Source organism: Hyposmocoma kahamanoa, unplaced genomic scaffold (assembly GCF_003589595.1).
Source record: "Hyposmocoma kahamanoa isolate Upper Pololo Valley unplaced genomic scaffold, ASM358959v1 63, whole genome shotgun sequence".
Taxonomy (NCBI): Eukaryota; Metazoa; Arthropoda; class Insecta; order Lepidoptera; family Cosmopterigidae; genus Hyposmocoma; species Hyposmocoma kahamanoa.
Genome location: NW_020653851.1, coordinates 17230232 through 17255579, shown reverse-complemented (window position 1 = coordinate 17255579; position 25348 = coordinate 17230232). Strand labels below are relative to the sequence as shown.

General features: G+C 36.2%; 2 protein-coding genes across 7 annotated transcripts in view; both read right to left on the bottom strand.

Moving 5' to 3' along the window:
• LOC113230497 (guanine nucleotide exchange factor DBS-like) overlaps positions 1-25057 on the bottom strand; it is a 135806-nt gene extending 110749 nt beyond the window's left edge. For 3 of the 6 annotated variants that reach the window (XR_003310498.1, XM_026464456.1, XM_026464459.1), the window contains exon 1: positions 16197-16322. Coding sequence is in view for 5 of the 6 variants with exons in the window: in XM_026464456.1 (XP_026320241.1) it covers positions 16197-16248 (52 nt within the window). In the remaining variant the exon portion in view is untranslated. Of the gene's footprint in view, positions 1-4743; positions 4981-16196; positions 16323-24873 lie in introns of those variants that run through there. The other 3 variants (XM_026464454.1, XM_026464458.1, XM_026464457.1) reach the window with 3 other exon arrangements.
• On the bottom strand, positions 16595-21083 carry LOC113230498. Its single transcript, XM_026464461.1, has 4 exons — positions 20893-21083; positions 20342-20620; positions 19984-20214; positions 16595-19402 (listed from the first exon to the last, which is right to left on the bottom strand). Exons 2-4 carry the CDS (start codon positions 20600-20602, stop codon positions 18206-18208), a joined length of 1689 nt encoding a protein of 562 aa, XP_026320246.1. The 5' UTR covers positions 20603-20620; positions 20893-21083; the 3' UTR covers positions 16595-18205.
• Positions 25058-25348: the final 291 nt, after the last annotated feature.

The window sequence follows — 25348 nt, the reverse complement described above, 5'->3', positions numbered from 1 at the left end:
AATCTAGCTATACTAATGTCCCATTTTTGGACTTATTAGTAAAAGTTGACAAATTGGGTCAAACACGAAATTATCTCTGTGACAAAATATTTTTTGTGATATCATAAAAAACCATAATCCAGTTTTAGGATATAGAATTTGTTTAATGATATTTCAGCTATACATCGTTAGAGTAAGTTCCGATAAGTCGAACGCGTTAACCAACTTACTTAAACTATTTTGAAAAGATAATTTTGTACTCTATGTTTTATTATGTGTTGCTATTTACAACGGATATTTAACCATTTGTCACTTAGGCACGTTTTAGTTACTGGACGGCAGATCTGTCAATAACACAGTAGGTACAAAGTATAAATACAATTTCGACGGTTGAAAGGCAAAAGGAGTCAAACTACACTTATGTCGAAGTATTCTGAAACAGCAGAATTGTTTTTTTAAAGTTGTAGATTCAAATTTGGTCGACTTTTAAAGATTTTATATCTAAATTTAGCTATCACTGTCTCATTTTTGGACTATTTGTAGAAGTTCACTAACTGGGTGAAACACGAAATTGTCTCTCAATATCACAGAACATATCAAGTATCAACACAATTTCGACGGTTGAAAGGCAAAAGGAGTTAAGCGACACTCATGTCGAAAATCAGTTTTATATGTATTCTGAATCAGTAAATTTGTTTTTTTAGAGTAGTACATTAAAATTCGGTTAAATAAGCGATTTTTAATGTTTTTATATCTAAATTTAGCTATCACGGATAGCCCGTTACGCAGGGCATACACATCCTACTATAATGTTCCGGCGTGGCCAACTACAGGGCGAAGTAGCTTGGGCTGTTGAGGTCACTCCCTTCAACAACCTCAGAAGGATGCTGAGCTTCTTAGACCAGCTCGGGTGGCACCCACTACATGCAAAATAGGCGCTTAGACGTCAACTTGCAAACACACAATACTATCTAAATTTGTAAAATTAAAATCGCTTGCCTGACCAATTTATAAAATGGCGGTTAACCCTTTTTTATTTCAAGCGTCGATATTATCATGGTTGCTGACGTTGTTGGCTCGCGTTGCTCTTTTGTTTTCGAAGCGTTACTGTGGTATACAATAATTACAATCTTAGTTCTAAATAACGGTTACGAAATTGAACTACATTTTAATACCAGTAAATACAAATTTCATAAAGAAAGCACTATTGACTTGGTTTATGTTGCGACGTAATTAACTCATTGTCGTTAAAATTGTTGGCTACGTTAATGTGTTGAAAATTAAGGTGTTTATGTATTATACATATGTATTATAGGACACATCATCATCAGCACATATGTCCTGTTGTTGTGCATAGGTTTCCTCAAAGGAGAGGATTTAGTCCGTAATCCTTCATGTTGAGTCAATGCGGGTTGGGAATTTCACAAAGTTCGCAGGGATTGTGAACGTTCAGGTTTCATGACAACGTTTTCCTTCACCGACAGCAAGATCTTTTTTTTCTTATGATATCAAGTGACGGGACCACATAACAATAAATACATTAGAAGTGGTTGGTTAGCGTCTGACGAGTGCCAACTATAGGCCTCGAAAGACCTATCTCAGCTTAGTCCGCCATTTTCGCTTTGTATGGTATGATTGTGGCATTCTTTTGTGCAAATTCTCTAACATCCTAGAAAAATGCCTTATTGTACTGTTTTGGAGTGCAAAAATAATAGCCGCACCAAAAATATTTCCCGCATTCCATATCATCAGAACGTCTTATTTTAATAAATTTTCAATTTTCTGTTTATCGAAATAATTTTTTTGTTACAAGAAACGAAAGTAAAGCTTATTTATACCATATTGGTCGCTTCGTTTTTGTAGAACTACATTAATAACTCCAATTCGTCGTCGTTCAGCAATTAACCGCTAGATGGCAGCATATTGATTGAAATTTCAATATAATACCAAAACTTAAGGCATTTCCATTGTTTTTTTTCTTCCGTGGACGGGACGAACAAGTCGTGCGCCTGGTGGTAACCGACACGACTCTCCATAACAGTTGCAGTGCCACTCAGAGTTTTAAATCAGTTCACTCTGAAACACACACGTCACTCTGTAACATAAGTTGACAAGTCCCATGTGTTTGTAATTTCACGCAAGCTTCCCTTCAAAACCGGAATGCAGTAATGCTCACACTACTGTTTCGCGGCAGAAATAGGTAAGGTGGCAGTACTTCCCTCGACGTACTTTTTGTCAAAGAGCTCTACTGCTACTACACACTAAAGTCAGCACATGCCGACACAGGGATGCCGAAGCATCGTAACATTTTCATAGTTACATCTCAAAATATAGTAGGATTTTTATGCAGCTTGTATACAGTATAACAATATCGTTAACGATAACACCCTGTATAAGTATCTAATTGCTGTGAGGCAAATTTTATATGAAGAAAGTTGACACCTTTAAAACCCGTCACAGACAGCTATAACATTTTATATGTTGCTCATAATTATTAATATTATACTTATATATTTACTATATTACCTGTAGCTCTTGTTTATGCGTTAAATGTTAGGAATGGAATTTTGCCGTATCACCACCACCTATACGTTATTTAAGAAATGAGCTCCAATTTTCGGTAGAAAGCTACAAAAAATTTTTGAATGAATTCACATAAACATTCGTATTGTGAAATTAGAACAGAGCAATAATTTACTTAATAAAGATATTATTTGACAGTTCAACCACTTTTAGGTGCCGGAAGCTGTAAAAAATACGACTGTTTGAAGTCGAAATAAAACCTACGAGAAAGTATATAACTATTTTATTAGAAAACGACGTAACAGATGCAAGTATAAAGTTTTCACGTCTCGCAGTCTAGCATTTCTTGTGAAGAGATTTCTATAATTACTGTACAGAAGGGCACTAGTTTTAACTGTATAGAGGGTCTAAAGGTATAGCCACAGGAGCTGCATTCCAAAGACACCGCGAATGCAAAGTAGATGCAGCCGACGCGACTGCATCAGGGACGGAATGCAACTCCTCTGTCGACGCTTGAAGTCTACAAACGTACAAATGTCGGCATCCTAATCCTGTCTAATTATAATTTAATTAATTGGATGTAATTTAGCTTTTTTGGACTTCTTTTCAAATTCAATTTACATAACTCATATATATTTAACATAATTAATATCATGTATAATTAGTAATACCTATAATGTAATTCAATGCGTATTATTTTATTATGGTTTAATATTTGACGACCTCAGTAGCCTAAAGGTTTGCACTGTGGACGTTAGACGAAGATGTCCCGGCCAGGTTTGATTTCCGGTAGGATCTATTTGAGAAATGAACTTTTCTAAATTGGTTTTGGTCCGTATGTTCCGCGATGTGGCGCAGAGTGAATTCCGTTGCTCTCGTACTCATAGTATAGGGAATTCCTTAGTTTGAGACCAGGAAATTGGTGTGGTTGTCTGGCACATTAAAAAAATATGGACTGTGTTGGCTGAAGTGAATAAATGAACATGAATATAAAGATCATGCACTAGCTTTTATCCGACTCAAAAAAAGGAGGAGGTTCTCAATTCCTCACCTCAGTATTGGTCCCATTTAAATTTGAAGAAAATATTCCACCTCTAAGGGTGACAAACTAGGGGATGAATCTGGTTTCGCGCACTTTCCGGTAACCGATTTCAATAAAACTTGGCAAACAGATGTAATTCCACGAGCTTTTGAGGTCGGTTTTTTTTTATAAAAAAGTTACAATTATTCACTGTAGTTTTCAAAAGTTATGCTACCTCATTACGAATAAACATAGGCTCTATGTGATTTTGGTAAAGATGCTTACAGTTATAATTAGGGTGCGGTAAAGTTTGGCTTAAAATTAAGATCATTCAATAATAAACGTGATTTTAACTACAACAGCGCTCATTTACCTTTGAACCATTTCTGACCAAGTACAAAGATACGGCCGAACAATATGGATACGTTTATCTCTTCAGCCCTATCGAAAATGGATTAACATAAAGTGTGCACAAACAAAAACAATATTTCTTTTTTTCTTCGTTTCGCCGCGTCGTTGGTAATAAATGTACCATTACCAATCAATCTAACGGCGTACCTTAAGGGACAAATCTATCATTCTATCAAGTTCACTGATATTGGATTCACCATTTGTCTTTGTTTTCTACGAAATTGCACTTAATACTACATTGGAATAGGTAGGTATTAAGTACGTTCAGAAAATGAAACCATATAAGACATGAGTTAGTACGCGTAAGTATATTTTTAACACGCCGGCACTGTTTGTTTTTGTAATCGTTTTTTTTTTTCGTTTTGTAACTGTGACACACTGTGTAACATGACTATGGTCATGCAGTGTAGTTTGTAAACGGTTAAATAGTCAATTTGTAAAAGCCAAATTAGATGAGCTTTATTTTCAGCAAACATAATAAATTATACAACATAACGTAAGCGGGTTTTAATTTTAATTGATTTTATCATATTAAAGTACCTAACTAACTACACAAAGCATACGAAGAATCGTTGTTAACGGCTTATGTAGGACAATCCTATTTTGCGTTAAAGCAAAGCCTGTCGAGTGCAAATACATAAGTTAACAACATTATGAAATTAAAGGGGAAATGCAATCTTGAAACAGGTATATATTTAAGAATAAGCAAAGTTCGAATTTATTAGGTGCGATGCTGGCTTACTAGTTATTTCAATAGTTCTAGTTATATAATAATTAACTAATTTGCATACAAAAACAAAACATACTACCTCTTTCGAAAGTTATTTCCAACTTATTAGGTACTTCAAAACGAATCCTCATATCACTCGCTTGTTGTTCACATTTAACACCAAATGGGTCTAATTTCAGAACTGACCGAATTTCGAAATTCTACACGAACTTTAGTTGAAAAAAGAACGCAGCCGGCGCCCTAGAGGCAATGGCTCGAATCGGTGTTCAGTGACAAACTAACAACGGACCGACCGGTGTGAGGCGTCCTTCCGCACTCCGCAGTGGGATGGCGTGGCTCCCGCCGCGCCGGCCTACATACACATACTACTAACTATTATAACATGAACCCTGACATTTATCTTTATCCAATAACCACGCTTCATTCCCAAATAGAGTCCAGTCACATCTCAAAACTGGAACAGAAAAACGTTTGCTCCGGTTTTTCTAATATTTTTTTTATTTTCGACTTGCACTCAAACGTTCATTCGTTAAAATTTCACTAGAAAAAGCAAATAAAATCACAAACATTGTTCGCATTTAATTTAGTGAAAGAAGATTTCTTTCCTCTGATGTTTTTTTTAACATAATAGCTAAAGTTTCAATTCCATACTGACAGTACCTATATGTCAATCGCACATGCTGTCACGCTCGTCTTCCACAAGGGCATACAGAGACCATGGGACTCCAACAGCTTCCTAACGTATAGCAGTCGTTCATAGATCAATAAATTATGGTTTAAAAGTATGATACAATGCGACGCATGAAACGAGATATGATAATCTGCATGTGACGACGCAAATACACAATTTAGAGATAACACGTCAAAAACAGCTGCTACGTAAATCAAATAGAATTCGGCAGGTAAAATGCTGGTTAGTTTAAAGTTCAAAATGTAATGTGGCAATGTAAAATTTCCATCTAGGGATATTCGGAGACGTATTAATTATAGTTTTAAGTACAGTACTTTTTTATTTAAATAAACAATAGACACACGCTTGGCCACAATGTCACTTGATTTTAAGCGACGATGTGACCGACGATAGTCCGCGTTTGCCTAAAAATTATTATTCATTCTAGTCTTGAATAGGCCCAAATTGCACTTTTCGGAAAACACAGATGCCCGTAGAGTATTCCATTCCTTTGCCGTACGCATAAGAAATCAGGAAGCAAAGCGCGTAGAGCGAATGGGTGGTATATCGACGACGTAAGGATGCAGTGTTCCGGACCTTCTCGTCGACCGAAGGAGGACCGGTGAGGGTGGAACTAAATTGACAAGTTCCTGCGCACACTCCTTTTTTTTATAACATCAAGTGACGGGACGAACAAGTCGTGCTACTCATGGTAAGCTACACGCCTGTCCATAATAGTTATAGTGCCACTCAGAGCTTTAAATTGCAACGATCTGAGGGGCACTACCACTGTACTTTGAGACATAAGTTGACAAGTTCCATGTGCCTGTAATTTCACCAGCACCCTTACACTTCAAAACCGGAACACAGTAATGCGATATTACTGTTGGCGGCAGAAATAGGTAAGGTGCCAGTACTACCCTGAACGAACACTTTCACAAGGACCTCTATTGCTACTAAATGTATCCGATAGAAAACCGACAATAAAGTACTACTTTCAAAATAATCTTTTGCAATCAGTAGGTACCTACTATGACATTGGTTTCGATTTCAAAAAATAGTTGATGGCAATGTTTTTTACTTGAGTCGTGATATCTGTTTCTGGGGGTCTACTCCCGTTCTCCGTCCGAAACAATTGCTGTCAAACAATTAATACTCGACCAAATTAAAAAACACATGACGCGATTGGAGTTTCATACACATGACATTGACATTGTCTTTTGATTTGGTGGAGTATTACTTATTAACCGACTTCTAAAAAAAGGATGAGGTTATACGTTCGGCTGTATGTGTTTTATGCATGTTTTCAGATATCTCTGTCAATTGTGGACCCATTTAAAAAATTCTTTTTTGTTTGAAAAGGTGCACTCTCGTGATGGTCCCATTGTCACCAAGTCAGAATCTGATGATGATTTTCATGGGATTCCCCCATGAAAATGGAAGGAAACCCTAAAATTTTATGAACCTGTATTCACACCAATTTCTCCATCAATTGTGCACCAATTTTGAAAATTCTCTTTTATTTCAAAGAGTATACTCTTGAGGTAGTCCCTGATACTGTTCCGGAATCGTTCCGGCTATCACAAACTACTAATTGTTTTCTACAATGAAAGTCGACTTTTCACTTCACGCAATACATGTAATCAACAAATAAAGAAAATATAAAATGTACAAAGGAATCCGTAACAGTCCCATTGTCACCAAGAAGTCAGAATCTGATGAGGGGATCCCATGGAAATTGAAAAAAGCCGATAAGCAAACTTTTGAGGTCAGTTTTTTTTTCAATTTTTTGATTTTTTTACAATTATTTCACTGTAATTGTTTCAGACGGATCACACGGAGAACGGGAATACACCCCCTGCTCTTATGTGAATACAATGACACGTATAGATTAATCACAATCATATTTGTATATCAAAACAGTTTCATTGTCGCTGAAGTAAGAAACAAACGAAAAGTAAACAAGGAGTCAATTATGTAAATTATCTCTCACAAAGGTACAGTATTATTTAGCTATACGAGTTTTACTTATTGTTGACGCGCTGAATCGCCCTCCTATATCGAGATCTGGCCCCTACCTATTATATTTTTTTTACTGAAAAAAAGAGCTTCGGTAAAAAAAATCCGAAGATGAAGAGACTTGGCAATTTCGAAGATCTTGACAAACTTTTCCTTTTTTTTAATAGATGTATTCGGCGTAAGAGAAAATATATTGAAAAGAAATAATAATAATTCATTCTCACATCCCTTGTTTGACAATTCTACTGCCTTTGTGGCCGAATGGTTACAATGCTGATCTGCCACGCAAAGGTCCCTGTGTGGCTCGATTCCCGGGCCGGAAGAAATATTTCTTAGGCCTACGTTTATTTCTCTCGTGAGTTTGGGTGTAATCTGTGGTTGGCTATGTGTGTCCATGTCACCCGCGAAACAGGGTTTTCCTAGTGCGAGAGAGTGTGTAAAAAAATTCTCGAACTTTTTGAACTCCCCGCGTGTATAAAGGAAATGTTATACTAAATTTAACTTCTCTAAAGGTAGAAAATTTCATGGAATGCGGCATTCTGAGGTATAATGTCAAGAACCCAGCAAACAGTTCCTCATAGGAGAACTAAACTTATTTTATGGCGAATGTAACTGCCTGCCCTCTGGTAATCGCTTTAACGAGGGGACCTGAAAGAGTTCCTTGTGAAAGAGTTTTTTTTTTAAATATAATGCCAAGTGACGGGACGAACAAGGCGTGCGCCTGATGGTAAGCTACACGCCTGTCTGTAACACTTGCAGTGTCCTCAGAGCTTTAAATCACAAAGATTTGAGAGTCAATGCCACTGCGTCCGTCAACCTGAGACATAAGTTGACACGTCTCATGTGCCTGTAATTTCACCAACACTTTGTCCAGAGAAGTACTGTTACCTTACCTATTTCTACCGTCAAGTAGTAATGTGAGCATTACTACGTTCCGATTTTGAAGGATGAGGGAGCTGGTGAAATTACAGAAACATAGGACTTGACAATTTCTGTTTCAGGGTGATGGGCGCAGTGGCAGTGCCCCTCAAATCTTTGCGATTTAAGGCTCTGAGTTACACTGCAACTGTCATGGGCAGGCGTGTCGCTTACCACCAGGCGCTATTTGGTTAGGTTATCATTATATCAATTTGTTTTAGGTTGTATCTATCTACTGGTCTTAAATAAAGGTTCCTTAACATGAGCTTGCACGTAACCCGTTTAACCATCAACAAAATAATAACCAAACTAAAATGTTTACTTTCCCTTCAAACTGTGCCCAACGAGCTGTGTGTTTATTCTACCAAAATTTCAGCTAGAGCGAGCATGAACCAATTTCGATAGTCCACACGAATAAATCCTTTAACGCTGTATTTTATTACGTTGATGTGAATTAAGGTAAATATTTAATTTACCAAGATGGGAGAGAATTACACCAAACATCCAAATATGCATAATAATGCATTAAAGTTACTATAATGTAAAAACTTTTGCAGTTCTGTACATATTTGTGCCTCTACTATGAGTTTAATTTGACAGTTCTCGCTAGCGACAGCGTAAAATATTTGTATTCAAAATGTTACTTCTTCTCGTGAGCGCTAGGGGCGCTGTATAATTTGCCATAGAAAATTGTGAAGTAATTTACGCGATCGCTAGCGACAATCTGTCAGAGTAAACTTTGGTAGAGACACTGGAGGCGCTAGAATTCTTTCTTGTTGTTGAATATTGTAACTTTGCTTTACTTTGCAAAGATCAATTAATTGGTTTGTTTATTTAAGGTTTGTTGTAACTACTTATTGAGAAACTGAAAACGGCGTCAGCAGTTCTTTTTTTTTAATCTTATTCCGATAGAAAAAATTACCTAGAATATTCAGCTTTCGCTCGAAAATCAATGTTATTTTTAAAAAACGGACGATTTTGTGTTAATAAAAAATATTTTTGTTTGGACATGTAATGTTCAGGAGAATGCACGATTAACATTCCACTATTTATAGCGCTCCGACGATGACGCCGAAGCGACTGGGCTGCTACTTCTAGGCTACTTTTGCTCGCAACTCGTTACCTTTCTACAGTATACATTAGGAAGTACCAAATCAGGAATTTATTAACTCACATGTAGTAAAGATAGTGGGACATTCAATTATGATAAGCGAGTAGTGATAGATGTGCTTTGTATTGGTACTTACGTTAAGGTAAATGACCGTTCGGTTACATATACATTATAGTTACGCTGAAACATAGTTTTTATAACAGTAGTATTGCCCTTATATTTATCTTTAAAATGTATCGATGTTATGAAATGTTATAGATTATGTAGTGGTAATGTAGACAGACAGACAATAGAGACATCGCTGTGTAGCTGTTGATACAGTACTTGAATGTAGTGTAGTCAATATAACAAACAAAGAAGAAAGAGATATTAATCTTTATGTAGATAAAAAATATTTGTATCATTGTCTTCAGCATTTCTTTGTCGAGTTTTACTGCTGGTGTTTCTGTTCCACGTAATTTGAGTCACCCTTCGGGTATCACATGTTCAGATTTTCAGAAACAGAACCTTTTGTTGTTTTGTTGTTCGGTTTGTTTGACAAAACAAATATACGCGATTTAAATCCGGAAAAATAGTTTCATTTCCTATGTGTAACAATCGCGAAAACCTAAGAACTCGATATTACTTTTAATATTTTTTTTTTTTTACTTTTTCTATTATACATCTTCCTCTCTTTAGTATTTTATTATTTCCTCGTATTGTTTGAGAAAAATTCTATACATGCGTCGTCGGCGGGAACGGGGATTGCTTGACTCGTATAAATACAAGGCCTCACTGGCGCTCGTCCTTGTAACTCATACTCGTCCAGAAATCCCTTACTTCCCGGCCTCAGCAATAATGTACTATCGTGAAATCTATTTCTGGAGGTCTACTTTCGTTCTCCGTTCGATATCCATCCGAAACAATTACTGTCAAATAACGAATACTCGACCAAATTAAAAAACACATGATGCCAATGAAATTTTTTACCTTGACATTGTTTTTTTTATTTGGTCGAGTATTACTTATATGGATGGACGTCACACAGAGAACGGGAGTAAACCCCTGCTCTTATAAGAAATAAAAAATAATAATAAGTTGATAAATCCCATGTGCCTGTAATTTCACCAGCACCCTTACCCTTCAAAACCGGAACACAGCAATGCTGACATTACTGCTTAGCGGCAGAAATAGGTAACGTGGCACTGCCCTGGACTAACTCTTTCACAAGGATCTCCACTGCTATTAACTACTACTATATTTATGCAATTCCGTTTAGTAACTACTAAAATATTTATCACTCCAAGCAAACCTATCTGCCAGATTTCTATGCAAATAAATTCGTTGGCTTCACCACAAATTGACCCTGTCACATCAAGAGCGGATGGGGCCAGTCGATCCTAAAGCTGTCCTAAAGAGTTGACATTAACGAAGGTTTCACTCATTGCCGCTTCCTATCCCAAATTATTATGTCTATTCAATCTGGTATTGTTACTGAGGATTTTATTTGAATTGAATCTTGTGTGAACCGCACGCAAAACGTATCACGTAGAGTTTTTGAAACGTAAACAATTTACATAAATATGAAACCGGCGGATTCTTTCCCAAGCCACTTTGCAAGCTTCACTATTAGGATACGTGATCGTAAAAAGGAAATTCATTAGATTAAATTTCATCTAGTTTTGCAGATAAGGTCGTCAGTTGATAACTAATCCTGCCTCACGATTAATTGAACAGCGTTATCTTTTTTTTTATAATATCAAGCGACGTCGCGATGGGACGAACATGTTGGTGCGCCTGGTAGAAAGCGACACGCCTACCTACTAACTAAGATTTGAGGAACACTGCCATTGCGCGCGTCACTCTGAGAAATATACACCCTGAGATATGTGCCTGTAATTTCACCAGCACACTTACCCTTCAAAACCGGATCTCAGTAATGTAATTCTCACGTTACTGCTTGGTAGCAGAAATAGGTAAGTTTACTTCTTTGGACGAACTCCTTCACAAGCTCTACTGCTACTAAATCTTTTCTTACAATACGAATTTTTGTATTTCTGTAATTTGAGGAAATACCTAAATAAATTCGGAAGTATTTATTATGACTATCACAGGAATCTATTCCATTTTAGGATTAGGATTTCCATTTTTATGGGGAAATTACCGTGATATCTGGAGGTATATACTTCGAAGAATGGCAAACACTGGGTAAAAGTTGAAAAGGAAGGCAGGACAATGGACAAAGGCCGGTCGCGGTGCGCATAGCAATCAGGACAAAGACTCATTGGCCAGGCACATCAGCTCCGAATGCATAGCATCCTTCAACGGTGTTGTTATACCCATAAAATAGATGCCCATTGAAATCGCTACTTGAATTATAACCTTATGATGATATTGTAAGGAGAGGCTAGTAGGTACTGCAAAATATGTAGAAGACATAAGTTTTAAGATTGAGTTGTGTTATCCAGTCATTCTTCTTCGCTGTGGATGTCAGATCGACCGTTGTTCTTATTTTATATTTTCGAAACGAGATAAGATATAATAACGAAATTATGTATTTATCCTCTTTTCGCTGTATAATCATATCGGACTTTGTTCTTGGGATGAATCGATTTGCAAAACGACAAGTTTTATTGGAAAGGGATTTGACAATTCTAGGTACGAACGAATTTTATAGCATTTTTATAACAAAAAAATCTTTTATTTCAGACAACAAGTTCCATAATCTGTAAGTAATAATAGGAAAAGACCTTATAGATTACTGTTAATAGATATTTTACATTTTTATCAGTCAAATTACCTTCCTCACAAAGCACTGTCACATGGGAGAGGTAATCCTTTTCTTTTCTTTGACGGGGGGGAAATCTTTATTGGGAGGTAATCCTACCAGCTACAGTTTGTAGGGGTTGTCCCGCACTATGCGCATCAGAGATGCTGTCTTTTTCCGGAGGATGGCAGCAAAACCACCCGTCTCATATTCGGAAAACATCCCCGATGCACTGCAGAAATTAGGCAAACCCCAACATTAACCCAAAAATATAATTGTATTGTACACGTAGGGTCTCTAGCGGCCGTTTGGTGTAGTTGAATGGCTCTGGTTCCTGGTGCAGAAACTTTAACAGTAAGCTTTAAAAAGCGGTATTTTTACATAATTTATTTCATGTAAGTAGTTCGTGTTATTTTAACGACATTGATTTGATAAAAGTACTTTTCAACTATAATCACAAGTGGCTTTATTTATACCAATACCATACGTAGTAAGCCAGAACCGAGACACAACGACACGAAATCGTTAAAACAACGTCCAAGAGTGACCAAGATCTAACGATATCGACTTAATCATTTATAAACAATTTGCCTTTTTCGTAATATCAAGTGACGGGACGATCAAGTGGTGCGTCTGGTGGTAATCTACACGCCTATCTATTACAGTTGCAATGCCACTCAGAGCTTTAAATCGCAAAGACCTGAAGGGCACTGTCACTGCACCCATCACCCTGAGACATAATTTGACAAGTCCCATGTGCTTGTAATTTCACCAGCACCCTTACCCTTCAAAAACCGGAACGCAGTAATGCTAACATTACTGCTTGGCGGCAGAAATAGGTAAGGTGGCAGTACTTCCCGGCCGAACTCTTTCACAAGGAGCTCTACTGCTACTAAAAACTTGTGGAAACATAATTTGTATAGAAATTGACATGTAACAAAATAAGTTTTTCTCTGTGCCCAACTAAACATTGGGCATACTATTATGTTGAGAGCACATGATATATTTATCACATAAACTTCGGGAAAATATACTAGGTGTTATATGTTGTGTTGTAAATAATACCTAATATTACATGTATAGGTATGTACCATGGATGAAACGGATACGTGTGATCAAACAAAACGAGTAAATGTGTAAGCAATTTAATAGACGATCGACTACGTATTTTTTGTCGATTGACACTGTGAAATTTTAATAAGGCAATTTGTTCGATTTTAGCCTTGATATTTATCGATCGCTTATAATTAAAAGTAACGATCGACGTCATAAATCGAGCAAATCGGTAGTCAGCTATTATATACTCGATGTCAGCTATTGATCGTCAAAACACACTATAATATTGAGCGACAGTAACGATCGATCATCAAAAATCGTGCAAATCTTTAGACACTTTAATAAGTCAATCAACCTAAAATTTAAAGGACAGTATAGGTTAATTTTAATGATAATAAGCAAAATTTGTATCCAGGTCTGTGTAATTTGTTGTTTGTATTTTGTAAGCAATATTTTACTTAAATACGTATCTATTGAAGATCATTGTTAGATCGTTGGCCGCTGCGTAGTTTAAACAAGTGCTTACATTTATAGATATTTACACAAGAAATACCTGGAAATAGTTGCGTAAATATAGTAACGTCCTCTGTCCGACTTCAAAAACCTCGTTACTTGCGAAAGGGATACATTTGGTTAAATGACTTTCGCGAATATGATCTTGATGGCAAAAACAAATTAAAGCCATTATAAAACGCAATATTGCGGACTACTTTCCTTTAAAAAAACTGTCCATTCGCCCTTTCCTTTGTACCGTACCGATATTTGGAATTACCGTCCCGCCTTTTAGAAGCGCTACACAATTTGCATTCATTGACTTGAGAGTGTTTAAGATCTAAGTATACAATTAGAGAAAACAGCTAACGACAGCGAAACTCAGCTTTCTATTTTCTTTCAATTTCTCAAAATGAAACTGTCATGTGAATTCTAAGGCATACCCACACGTGACAATTTTAGGGGTTTCCTCTTTACATTCAAAATTGCTTTCTACTAATATATTATATACAAAAAATTAAAAAATTGTCTTCCACTTGCCAATACGTAAGAAGACGACGTTAGAACAAAGCCAGCTTATTGCTATGTTAACCACAGTATTTACTGTGTTAAGCAAAGCATCAATTGTAATAAAGCTGGCAGCTGCCAGACGTTCTTTATTATCATACCCTTCACCCCGCACGCTTAATAAACTCGCCTGAAACAGAGCAAAAAGAAAACTTACACGTACACAAACTAATAAACATTCGCAGTAACGCTTCGTTTATCCTGATATTGGTTTTTCCTGTGGATAAATAAGGTACAATAATAAGTTTCCTAACAAAGTAGGTAACCGATTTTTAGTTAAGATTTATTGTTTTCAAGGAACCACTATATATAAGATTTATTGGCACGCTAGTTGTTTCATGGCCCCGCTGTACCATGCATGACACTTAATCACTGCTTTTTTGGCATTGGCTGTCAATATATGCAGTTATTTGATACTCCACTTCGTGTAAACTAGATGGTACGAGTATAATAAAAATTCAAGCAATTTAATTTAGTAAAATGCTTAGTTTTATAGACGTTAGTTAGTTCATGTGTTTCGGTAAAGTTTGTTATTTGTGATTTTTAATTTTTATCGTGACACGCGCGTGTCAGCGTCTTTATTCTAATGCTGTTATTATAAAACAAATTTTGATTTCGACTAAGGAAAAATCGCAAGTTAGGCAAGTTTTTCGTATTTACAAAATAATCCCCCTTCAGTTTAAGCAAGAAATTAAATTCAACTTTGATTTAGTTCGTAATTTTTTGCTAAAACTTTGCTAAAGCTCGATTTGTAAATAGATAGATAAAACGCTTTATCACTAATATAAATTGAATACAAAACGAAAAATAAAATATGAAAACCTTGCTTAGCTCGACATTTTAGTTCAGTCGAAGTTCGTTCCATAAATCTCAGCAAAGTGTAGCGATTGACCCCTCCAGTCGTGTTATATTCGCCGTAAATGTGTAGAAAATATGCAGATCCTAACAATACTTTCGAAGCAATTCGATATAGCTGTGCTGTGTGAAATTGATTACTATACCTAGGTATAGCAGCTACAGTTGAGCATAGTAAATGGATTTCTGAGTTAGATAAATAATAAGATTTACGTAGGTACCTACAAACTTTACATTAGTTTCATTATAAACAGTCAACTTTTTCTACGCATTTAAAAAAAATGCTCTTATTATTCCGAATCCTAAAACGTAAAGCTCCTTGTGAAATCATTCCTCCAGGAAAGTATTACCACCAAGCAATAATGTGGGCGTTACTGCATTCTGGTTTAGAAGGATAATAAGGGTGCTGGTGAAACTACACGCAGAAGGGGCTTGTCAACTTTGTCCCAGGGTGACCGGCGCAGTGTTAATGCCTCTCAGACTTTGCAATTTACAGCTCTGAGCGACAACTGTTCGGCGTGTCGCTTACTACCAGACACTATTTGTTCTTCCTGATGGGATTTCATATCATAAAAAAAAACTAGAAAATCAATAAAAAGAATCAAATATTGTCGTACTGGTCCATCTTAGTATTAAGAAAATTTTGTAGTAGTTAGCTGGCTCCAACTTAGGCGTAACTCATCTCATAATGTTAAATGATGTCATTATGTTTTTTACAATGCAAGGTCGCACTGCATAAAAGGAAGTGAACCTTCATACTGTAAAACAAAAATTAATAAATCACAGAAAGTAACACGTTCTAAATTGAAAGTGGCCGCATATATGTGTATAACAAACGTGTTCTATACATTTTCGTAATCGTGTGCATTTATTAAATAACGTTTCGTCGGTTTACTAGTACACTTTATTTAAAATGCACTGATCAAAGAATTGGCTCGAACACACTGATGAAGATAAATTGCAGAAAGTCTTTAAATTGTAAAAGTGGGTTAATTCAATAAACGCTAGAGTCGTTTCATTGAAAATCAAAACAATGTATTGTCTAAACAATACGTACAATAGAGGCGAGCGATTACAGAAAAATAAACAACGACTCACCAGTAACAGCGGCTCGTCTTTCGCTCTTAGTGCTACACTTCCAGAACCTCATGACGAAGGCATGCGGTTACCGATCAGTCAGTGTAGAGATGACACCACGCGCGCCCGCTAAGGCAAGTGGGCATCGGCAAACTGCTCGATTGGGGCCGAAACAATGACTTTTGTTTACGAATTGGCGGCGCGGCGGATTTATTAAATTGTCGAGTGAAGTGCCCGGCGGGACCAATGATCCGCAGTACGAGTGCGACAGACGAATACCAACACAATCTCCGGTTGCAACTGTCCTGTTGAAGGAAGGCGTGGGAGCTTGATCCAGTTCCAGGCCTTTACTTCAACGATCACTTAATTTAAGAAAATACATTAATGGATTAGATATAATGAAAAAAACTTTAAATTGCGTAAAAAAGTTTTAATTTCTATCACATCATGTCTTCCTACGATAATTAATTTGGAACATAGATGCCGAATATCATGCATAGGGCAATCACTACGATTCGAAGCAAGGTTTTGAACAAATTTATTTCAGCGTAACCGAAAGTTTGTCGATAACTGTAATAAATGTTTGGCAGTACGCAACTGGAATTTAGGAAAGGATTCTTGCGATTTTAGGTGTAATAATTTATAACACACTCGTTCGCATTGGTAATTTACTTTAAAAGGTGCATTGTGTTATAGCTGCCATTTGAACTGGATGATGGGGGCAAACTTTGAAACAAAAAAGGCTCTAGAATGTTTTTACTAAAGTTACACATAATTTTAACATATTATTTTGCATCTATAAACAATTTTGGACCACGCTCCGAATCTAATTGGTTATTGCACTATAAAAATACACGGGATAAGCATATCTTCTAGGCACATTTCTGTACTATCTATAGTTATATTGATTACACACTTCTATTAATTACATAAATTACGCTAAACCTATTTTAATGAAAAAATAAAATGAGATTTTTCATTATTTTACTGATATATCAGATTTATAAAACACTAATAAAAATACATGGATGATTTGAATATCATCAAAAGTGCAAAAGTAGTTTTAAAAATTTAATACATACGCACACATATCGAAGAAACCATATTACTTGCACCCTTATGCTTTCTTCAGATTGTTCGAATTTACAGTCGCAGCACGTAGCGATAACTCGTTTGTAAAAGAAATTGTGTTTATATAAACAAGATAATTAACTTCATTTTCTGTGACTTTTTTTAAATAATATTCAAATGCTACCAACTAATTTGTAACATAAATTAAGATAGATAATTGTGATTTTATACGAACATCATAAGGACTACATTGGTTGCAGTGAATTGTCTTTAAAATTAAATTGCACTTAAACCGTGCATGTACTTTTAAGTCTTAATACGATATTAATCTTTTAAACTTAAATATCTACCTAAATCAAATGAGGATTATATGAGGGGAAAAAGTATTTCTCATTTAGTAATCGATATGCATTCAGACAAGATATCCCGAAAGTAAAACGACAGTGAGATGAAAGATGTTTGTGAAGAACAGAAAGAAATATATATTATTTCTATACAAACACATGATCGACGTCATAATATCAAGGCACTGCATTTTAATAAATTTTCATTTGAATCAGTGTGATGAAGAAAACTGTACTTTAGTAAATAATGTACCCGCTACAATCGTTTTTCTCAACTGCACTGGTGATCTTTAATAGAAAAATCACAAATAAAAAAAAATCATTACTTAGCTAATTCTAATATAAATTGTGTAACATGTTTATACTTAACTACACTAGTTATCAGCCAGCGCTTAAATCAATACTGAAAGTTGTAACCTACGAATATCCTTGTTACATTATTGCCAAAGTTACAAATGGCTACAAAAATTACATTTGATAACGGGAACTACCGATTTGCGACCATTAGGTCGATAAAGAGATCTTAGGTTACGTAAATAGGTCTCTGTTCGCCTCCGTATTGTTCGCGATTTCCACAGCGGCAATTACCTGTGCAACCACAGTTTCGTTCTCCTGTCAATGTCTATACCAAGCACCTTGTACGCGCGTCTGGAAGTGGGACACGGGAGTGACGATGTACGCTTGCGGCGGCTGCTGGACCACAGCAAGCGGGATTACCTGCTGCGCCATTTCCACCTGTTGCCCACTCTCTTCTGATACGCCCAAAGGTTGTAAGTGTTGCTGAGTAACTTGCTGCACACCTCCAACTTGTTGATTGAGCACCTGCTGGTGCTGGCTAACCTGCGGCACTAGCATCTGCTGCTGCATGGTTTGTTGTTGCTGTGGCTGCTGCTGGTGGATAACCACGTGCGGCCCTTGATTTTGCATCTGTTGATGCTGCTGTACTTGCACTTGTTGCACTTGCTGCTGTTGTTGTTGCTGTACCTGTTGTTGCTGCTGTTGAGCCTGTTGCTGTGCATGCTGTTCACGCTCATGCTCTTCTTTCTTCTTAGCTTCTAAAGCTGCCTTCTTCGCCTCAGCCTTCTCCTTTTCTTGTTGTATTCTAACAGGGTCTTTATTCTTATCGTAAGACATACATTTACCACTGCGGAATGGCGCCATATCTTTGGGTAGGTCCTGCTTTTTCGTCGCAAATTTGACATGCGGGAATTGATCTTTCATGAAAGCTCTGAATGTGGAGTAGCCCATTAATTTAACACCAGGTTCCAGGATTTCACCATACTCTTTGTAAGCCTCAAATAAATGTTTCCGAGAATCTCCCGAAATGATAACTGTTTTGCTGCCTTTTTTACCTCCTTCCCCTGATGGCTGAACATCTTTGGGTGAGCTAGCATGTTGTTTTAAGTATTCTTTGAGAAAGTTGGTTGCATGTTTGTAGATGTCTAGGGTGAAAGTATTGTAAGGTTTCTTGCCGACGTTGCCGTGTATTCTGGGAGCAACGCCATGTGTCATTACGTGCTGTCTGATACGCTTTAGCTGATAGTGTGTCACATTTTCTAGATATAAAAATGCTTCTAAACAAACCTTTCGACCTTGATAAACATAACACGCGCGTAGTCTCCTTCTGACCTTGTGCCGCGATGTTTCTGCAGGATTCGCCAAACTGGCCATAGTGATGCCCATCAAATACATGTCGTGTTCACTTTTAGTCAACTCAGCAATATTCAATCTGTGCCGATACACAGCCTCAGGATTAAGTCCACGATAGCAGTTATCTTTGCAATCACAGCCTCTCATAAGTCGATCCTTTACCTGGAAGTAAGAGTATGAAATTTGATTAGGTTTAATTTGTTATTGACAGCATGAAGGGTCTGTCTCTGTACACTTGTAAAACTAAGATTGTAATAAAAGGGGGTCACTATGCCTTATCACAATGAAGACTAAAAGGAGTTTAATGTAAAATATGCCTTATCATTCTAAGCATAGTCAACAGCATGCTGGGCTTTACACTTTGAACCTTAGACTGTCTTATCTGGCACAGTTGTATTCATTTCATTGTAAGGTAGAATTTTTTTCTATTATTTCATGATAACTCACAGCATTTATTAACTTAAGACAAGTTTCTTCATCTAACAGAATAAACAATGACAGGCTTGGCAGCTCAGCTAATAAGCACTGTGTGTGTTGGACGACAAAGGTTTAATTTCTGGTAGAACTGATTTGGTCTGTGGTTTTGGGTAGCACCCTGGAGTTCATTTTGTTGGATTGTTTGGTTATCTACAACATAATTATTATTTGGTGTACTCCTATGCACCTTCAGGTTCTTTATTGACTATCTACCAAGTGAGATCCATTTGGAAACTAATATTTGTACTGTAAAAATGTGGCAATACCTGGGCAGGATTGTCCTCTAACTTGTTATCAAAAGTATCATCATCACTGTCTGATTCCGCTTTTTTCTTTTTCTTTGCAAATGTCTTCTTTTCAACTTTAGGCTTAGTGTCAACTTCCATATCTGGAGGTTCAACTTCAACTGTAGCAAATTGTATATTATACTGCTGGGTAATTCCTTGCATGTTGCCATCACCGTTTTCGACTTGTATGGTATGACCTTGCCAGAGAACCTGAAAACGTGGTTATTGGTTATGATTAAGGTCAAATTAAATGAATATGTAAAAAGATGCTTTAAGTTATATAGTTTACAAACTTAATAATATTTTAGATAATGCTATTTGAAAAGAGTGTCGTTACCTGTTCCTGATGTCCATTATAGTTATGCTGCTGTATGTTTTGATTACCGCCCATTTCAAAAACGGAATGTTGGCCCATGACAGGCGTGTGCCACTGCGCGCTCTCGCCATACTCGCCGCCGCCGTTCTGGTCTGGCGGAATAGACACGATGATCGCCTCTTTGCTATCCACGCTGCGCCGCTCCACGGACAGAAGCGAGTGGAGAACCTCGCTTGCTTCCTTTTCAGCCGGATTCACCACTTCCATCTTCTCGAACGACATCCTGTCTCGGCCCCAACGCTATAACCGATCGCTCACGTCAATCACATGTACGTATACGTGTATGTACAATGAACCCGCCCTGATACAATACAAAAGACATTTTTCACAATTATAGGGTTATGTACGAGAATACCGCGAGATAACTTTTCAAATTCATGTAAATAAACATAACAAAAATCGTGCAATTATTAACCTTAATCGCATTTTTTAAGTTTCATTATCGCATAGCGGATCGAACTCCCGTGGAATATTGGGCCATATAGTCATAGCAAAGGAAGAATGAAACTCACCTTTTTCGCCTAAAATCACAAGTTGTGATGCACAAAAATGTGTTCCCACACTTACTGATCCACCTTGGTTTATTTTACTTCACTTCATTTTCGTATTGTAGTCATAATTGAAGAGAAATTAACAATTATTTCACTGAATTCACGGAAGCAATATGGCGATACACTTTTCCATGAACAAAATCGGAGGACGCCGTAGAACACGTCGTTAGTACACTTCGCCGCCACCAGAGACCTCGCTGCGCAAACAACGCGTTTCCGTATCGACGCAGAGAAAAAGCGCGGTAATTTTGAAAAGCTTACACGTACAACATTGAGCTAATGTTTCCTTAGATTAATTCAAATTAGAAATGAATAAAATGTTCAATTTTATTTTGTGAACGTATCCATGATTATTATTATGTATAGTAAATAATTCCAACGGATGATAATGTATACGATTGTGGTACAGAACACATCCTAAATATATCTTATTTGGAAAACTAAAATAGTGGTTTAGAAGCGTGATTTTCCTTTTGTAGATGCCTCTGGCCAGCAGTGGTATTTTATAGGTGCGGTGGAAATCACATTTAAAATAATAATGACCTGCTAACTTACTAACTATGTAGTTTGTCAGCTATGTAACTTACGAAGAAAAAGAATGATGTTCTAAGTTTGACGGCGTAGTCAGTCTGTGTGTATGTGTTTTTGTATTTGTAATTAGAAACTTTGAATTTACTTCGATTTGCTAATGAAATCTTCAATTCTGCACATAATAAATACTTTTCAAACTATGAAATAACAGCTAATTCAGCGCAGATTTCATATGCCTCAGGTTTCTTACATGTTTTGTAATTAGCATACGTAATTAATCCTATTTACACCAGTAAAATATTTGTCTGAACATAAATTAATGAATGTAATATTTTTTTTCTTTCAGACTCGTAATTTGCACTAGATTTGTCGCTAGTCTATAGCTCTGTTAACATGTACATCATTGCATAGCTATGGAACACTAATACTTTCTACCTTAGCGTATATTTATACACTTGTACGTCTTCTTTAGACTGCTACAGCTTAGAATGCAATATAAGAACAAAACGTATCGTAAGTGTAAGTAGTCGTACACGTAATAGGTACGTATAGTAAAATTATTTTTAATATTACAATGCTATGAACTCATATTTCGTTCAGGAAGGTATTGTTTTTCACGCATTGTTAAAAATATCTCTCACCGTTTGTACGTGTGCAATGTTCCTGATTTTATTTGTAGGTATACATATGACGTGTATAATGCAGAAACTAAAATGTAATTCGGAAATAAAAACCGTGGTTCGTGCAACATCAATTATTCTCCACGCATCCTTTCTAAGCATGAATTTAGTTTTGATAATACCACGGTATACAAAATAAATGAAAAGCGTTATGTAAACAACGAACGGAAAGGGTCCGCAACCACGTGGAACCAAGTTCAATGTTTTTTGGAGGACCACATACGACCACCTTTGGAGGACAACCTATGCCATTGAAAGTTATACAACGTCAGATTAGATAGATTATTTCTACTAAATTATATTATTTTTATAAAAAAAATTCACGTATGTCATTTTTTACTTGGTGGGTTGTTAAAATAAAGATAGTGAAATTTTGTGTGATTTTAACTAATGTTGGATCATGGAAAAATTTCTATTTAAAAAAAAACATATTTTTCTCAAAAAATAAATATTGTTTTGGTATAAAAAATATTGGCCAATTTTTGCCAATGTTTTTGTCATGTTTTTCCACATTTGAAGTTGCACCTGACAAAAGTTGAAGTTACTGAACGAAAACGATGGAATCACAAAAAGGTTATTTTTTGGCTGTTTTCCAATCATTTTAAAACTTGCTTTTCTTTAATTTGCTTATAACTATATAATTTTATTTTAAAATTCACGCTAAATAAAACTTTAAAAGATATTTCTAAACGAAGAACATAATATGAGCCTTCCAATTTATTTTTTCAATATTTTTTAATTTTTCTAACTTTCCAGAAAAATTTCCACTATTTCAAATTTCGAAAATTATCTCACCAGTATCTATAACTATCGCAAGGGGCACAAAACGCTCATTTGACTGACTTCCGTTATGATCAAGCAACTCCGCATTTCGGGGGACAATGGTAAGTAAATGTTAAGTGACTAAATTGAAAAATAATTTGGAAAATGACAAAATAGATTTAAAAAAAATTGTGTCACGGGCTATTTTCCGCAACGCGACGACCCAATTTTGCAAAAAAATACATATATCTACTTGGCATTAGCCTTAAAAACCTTTTAGAGCCATTCGGATGACGTCAAATATAACAAATTGTGTTTTATACTGAAAAATAATAATGTATATTATAACATTTGTATGTATTTTGTTTCATACGTATTTATTTCTATAATTTTCCCAAAATACTACTTTTTGAATTTCTTAAACTTTATTACTGCGCACACTCAATTATGTTATAAACCTTGATACTTTCAATTTAGAGCTCTTATTGGTTAATGTTTGACTTTTGTATGACTTTTTAGATAGACAAAACGACAATCTACGATGTTCTGCTTGGAATAGATATACAGAAATGAAATATTAATATATATTGATAGGATTTTTGAAAATAATTTTTTTTTTTATTCATTAAGGCTTTGGCAAAGCCATTAGCCTAAGCATGAAGTTTAATTGTGTTTAATTTGAGGCGGCGTGCTGATTGACTCGGGATTCCTTAAAACGGGCCGATACGGGTATTCTAGTTCGAGATTCGTATAATTTCATGTTTTAATCTTCGATTACGGCACAATAGCACTATCCTATTCCACTTTAAACTAGATTTCACAAAATAATTGAAAGTCAAAATAAAAACTAAACTTTTCCCTCCAAAAGGTCCAGAGCGCATCAAAATATTTTAATGTTTGAAATCGTTGACAAATAATGACATAAATTATGTTTCAGTGTTTACTGACAGCGCTAAAAACTTGCCAGGTAAGAAAAGAAGGTAGGAAATTACAAAAAATAATTTACAAATCTAAAATTAAAAATACTCTACTATCACTTTACTGTACTCTATTCACTTCCGGTTTAATTTATTTTTTTTATTTTAAGTTTTTAAGGCTTTGGCAAAGCCATCAGCCTAAACATGAAGTTTAAATTATGTTTCTGTAAATATGGCCGCCACAAAAAGGATAGACAATTTGAGGCGGCGTGCTAGGATTGACTCGGGATTCCTTAAAACGGGCTGTTACGGGTATTTTAATTCGAGATTCGTATAATTTAGCGTTTTAATCTTCGATTAAGGCACAATAGCACTATCCTATTCCACTTTAAACTAGATTTCACAAAATAATCGAAAGTCAAAATAAAAACGACACTTTTCCCTCCAAAAGGTCCAGAGCGAATCTCCCGGTTTGTTTTTCTTAAATTGTCATTCTTTGGACGTAATTGTTGTGCAAATAATGTAAAACGTCAAAGATCGCAGTAAAAGCGCGCCAATAATAATGTCTGTATTGTAGTACTTGTGGTTATTTACTGCTATCAATATTTTCGTAATAATGTAATTAACTTCCCGTTACTGATTGTTAAGATAGTTTTAAAAGAATCCAGATGATGGTGAAGGCAAGACTATTGTTGTTGAAGGTACTAGATAACTATAATTGAGTATATCGCCACCTATGTCGTTGTTGTTTGCTACTGAATGCTTTGCAAATTAGAGACAGCCTAGACATTTCTTATTGGAATGTAAAATTGCTTTAATCGCTCAGTAAATAATTATCTTAACATGCCAATTTCAAAGTTTTTTCTTTATTTTGTTTGGATATCTAGTCACGTGCACAACCAAACATAAAATTCCTAAACTACTATATGGTTTGTGATCGTGACGAAATTTAACAACGCGCAATGATTTTCCAGCATTTTTATTATGGGCATTTAGTTACACATTCGGAAGTTCGTAGATATATTGCTAATCTAGCATTGGCTGGCACTTACCAACCGCAGTATCCAGGGCGAAGCAGCTACTGCGTGATTTTACTACCGAGCCTGGTGAAGGACCATCAGGCCATTCCATCCGCTCCTCCATGGCTTTAGAAGCACTTCTTTTAAACTGCTCCAAAAAACTGTCAATTTGCGTCTCTATGCTGGTTGGCGAGTTCGCCATCGTTTCCACCGAAACACCGAAAACAAACACAACACTACCCCGCCTGCAACATTTTACGCCCAATACCTCAATTTCTCCAGTTTTCAGTATTACTCATGGGTTTCGGAACCTCTAAAATACCCCGCATGGCATAATTATACGTCATGTTTGCGCCAAATTCGTTCATCGACCCCAGCTTCCGCACAAAAATATCAAAGAAGACCGCGGTGAACGCGAGATATGAAAGAAACTACCTATTGGTCGCACTTCGCAGTGATTCTACTACGGATACCGTTATGCTATGTATGGCATCGAAAATAAAGCGAC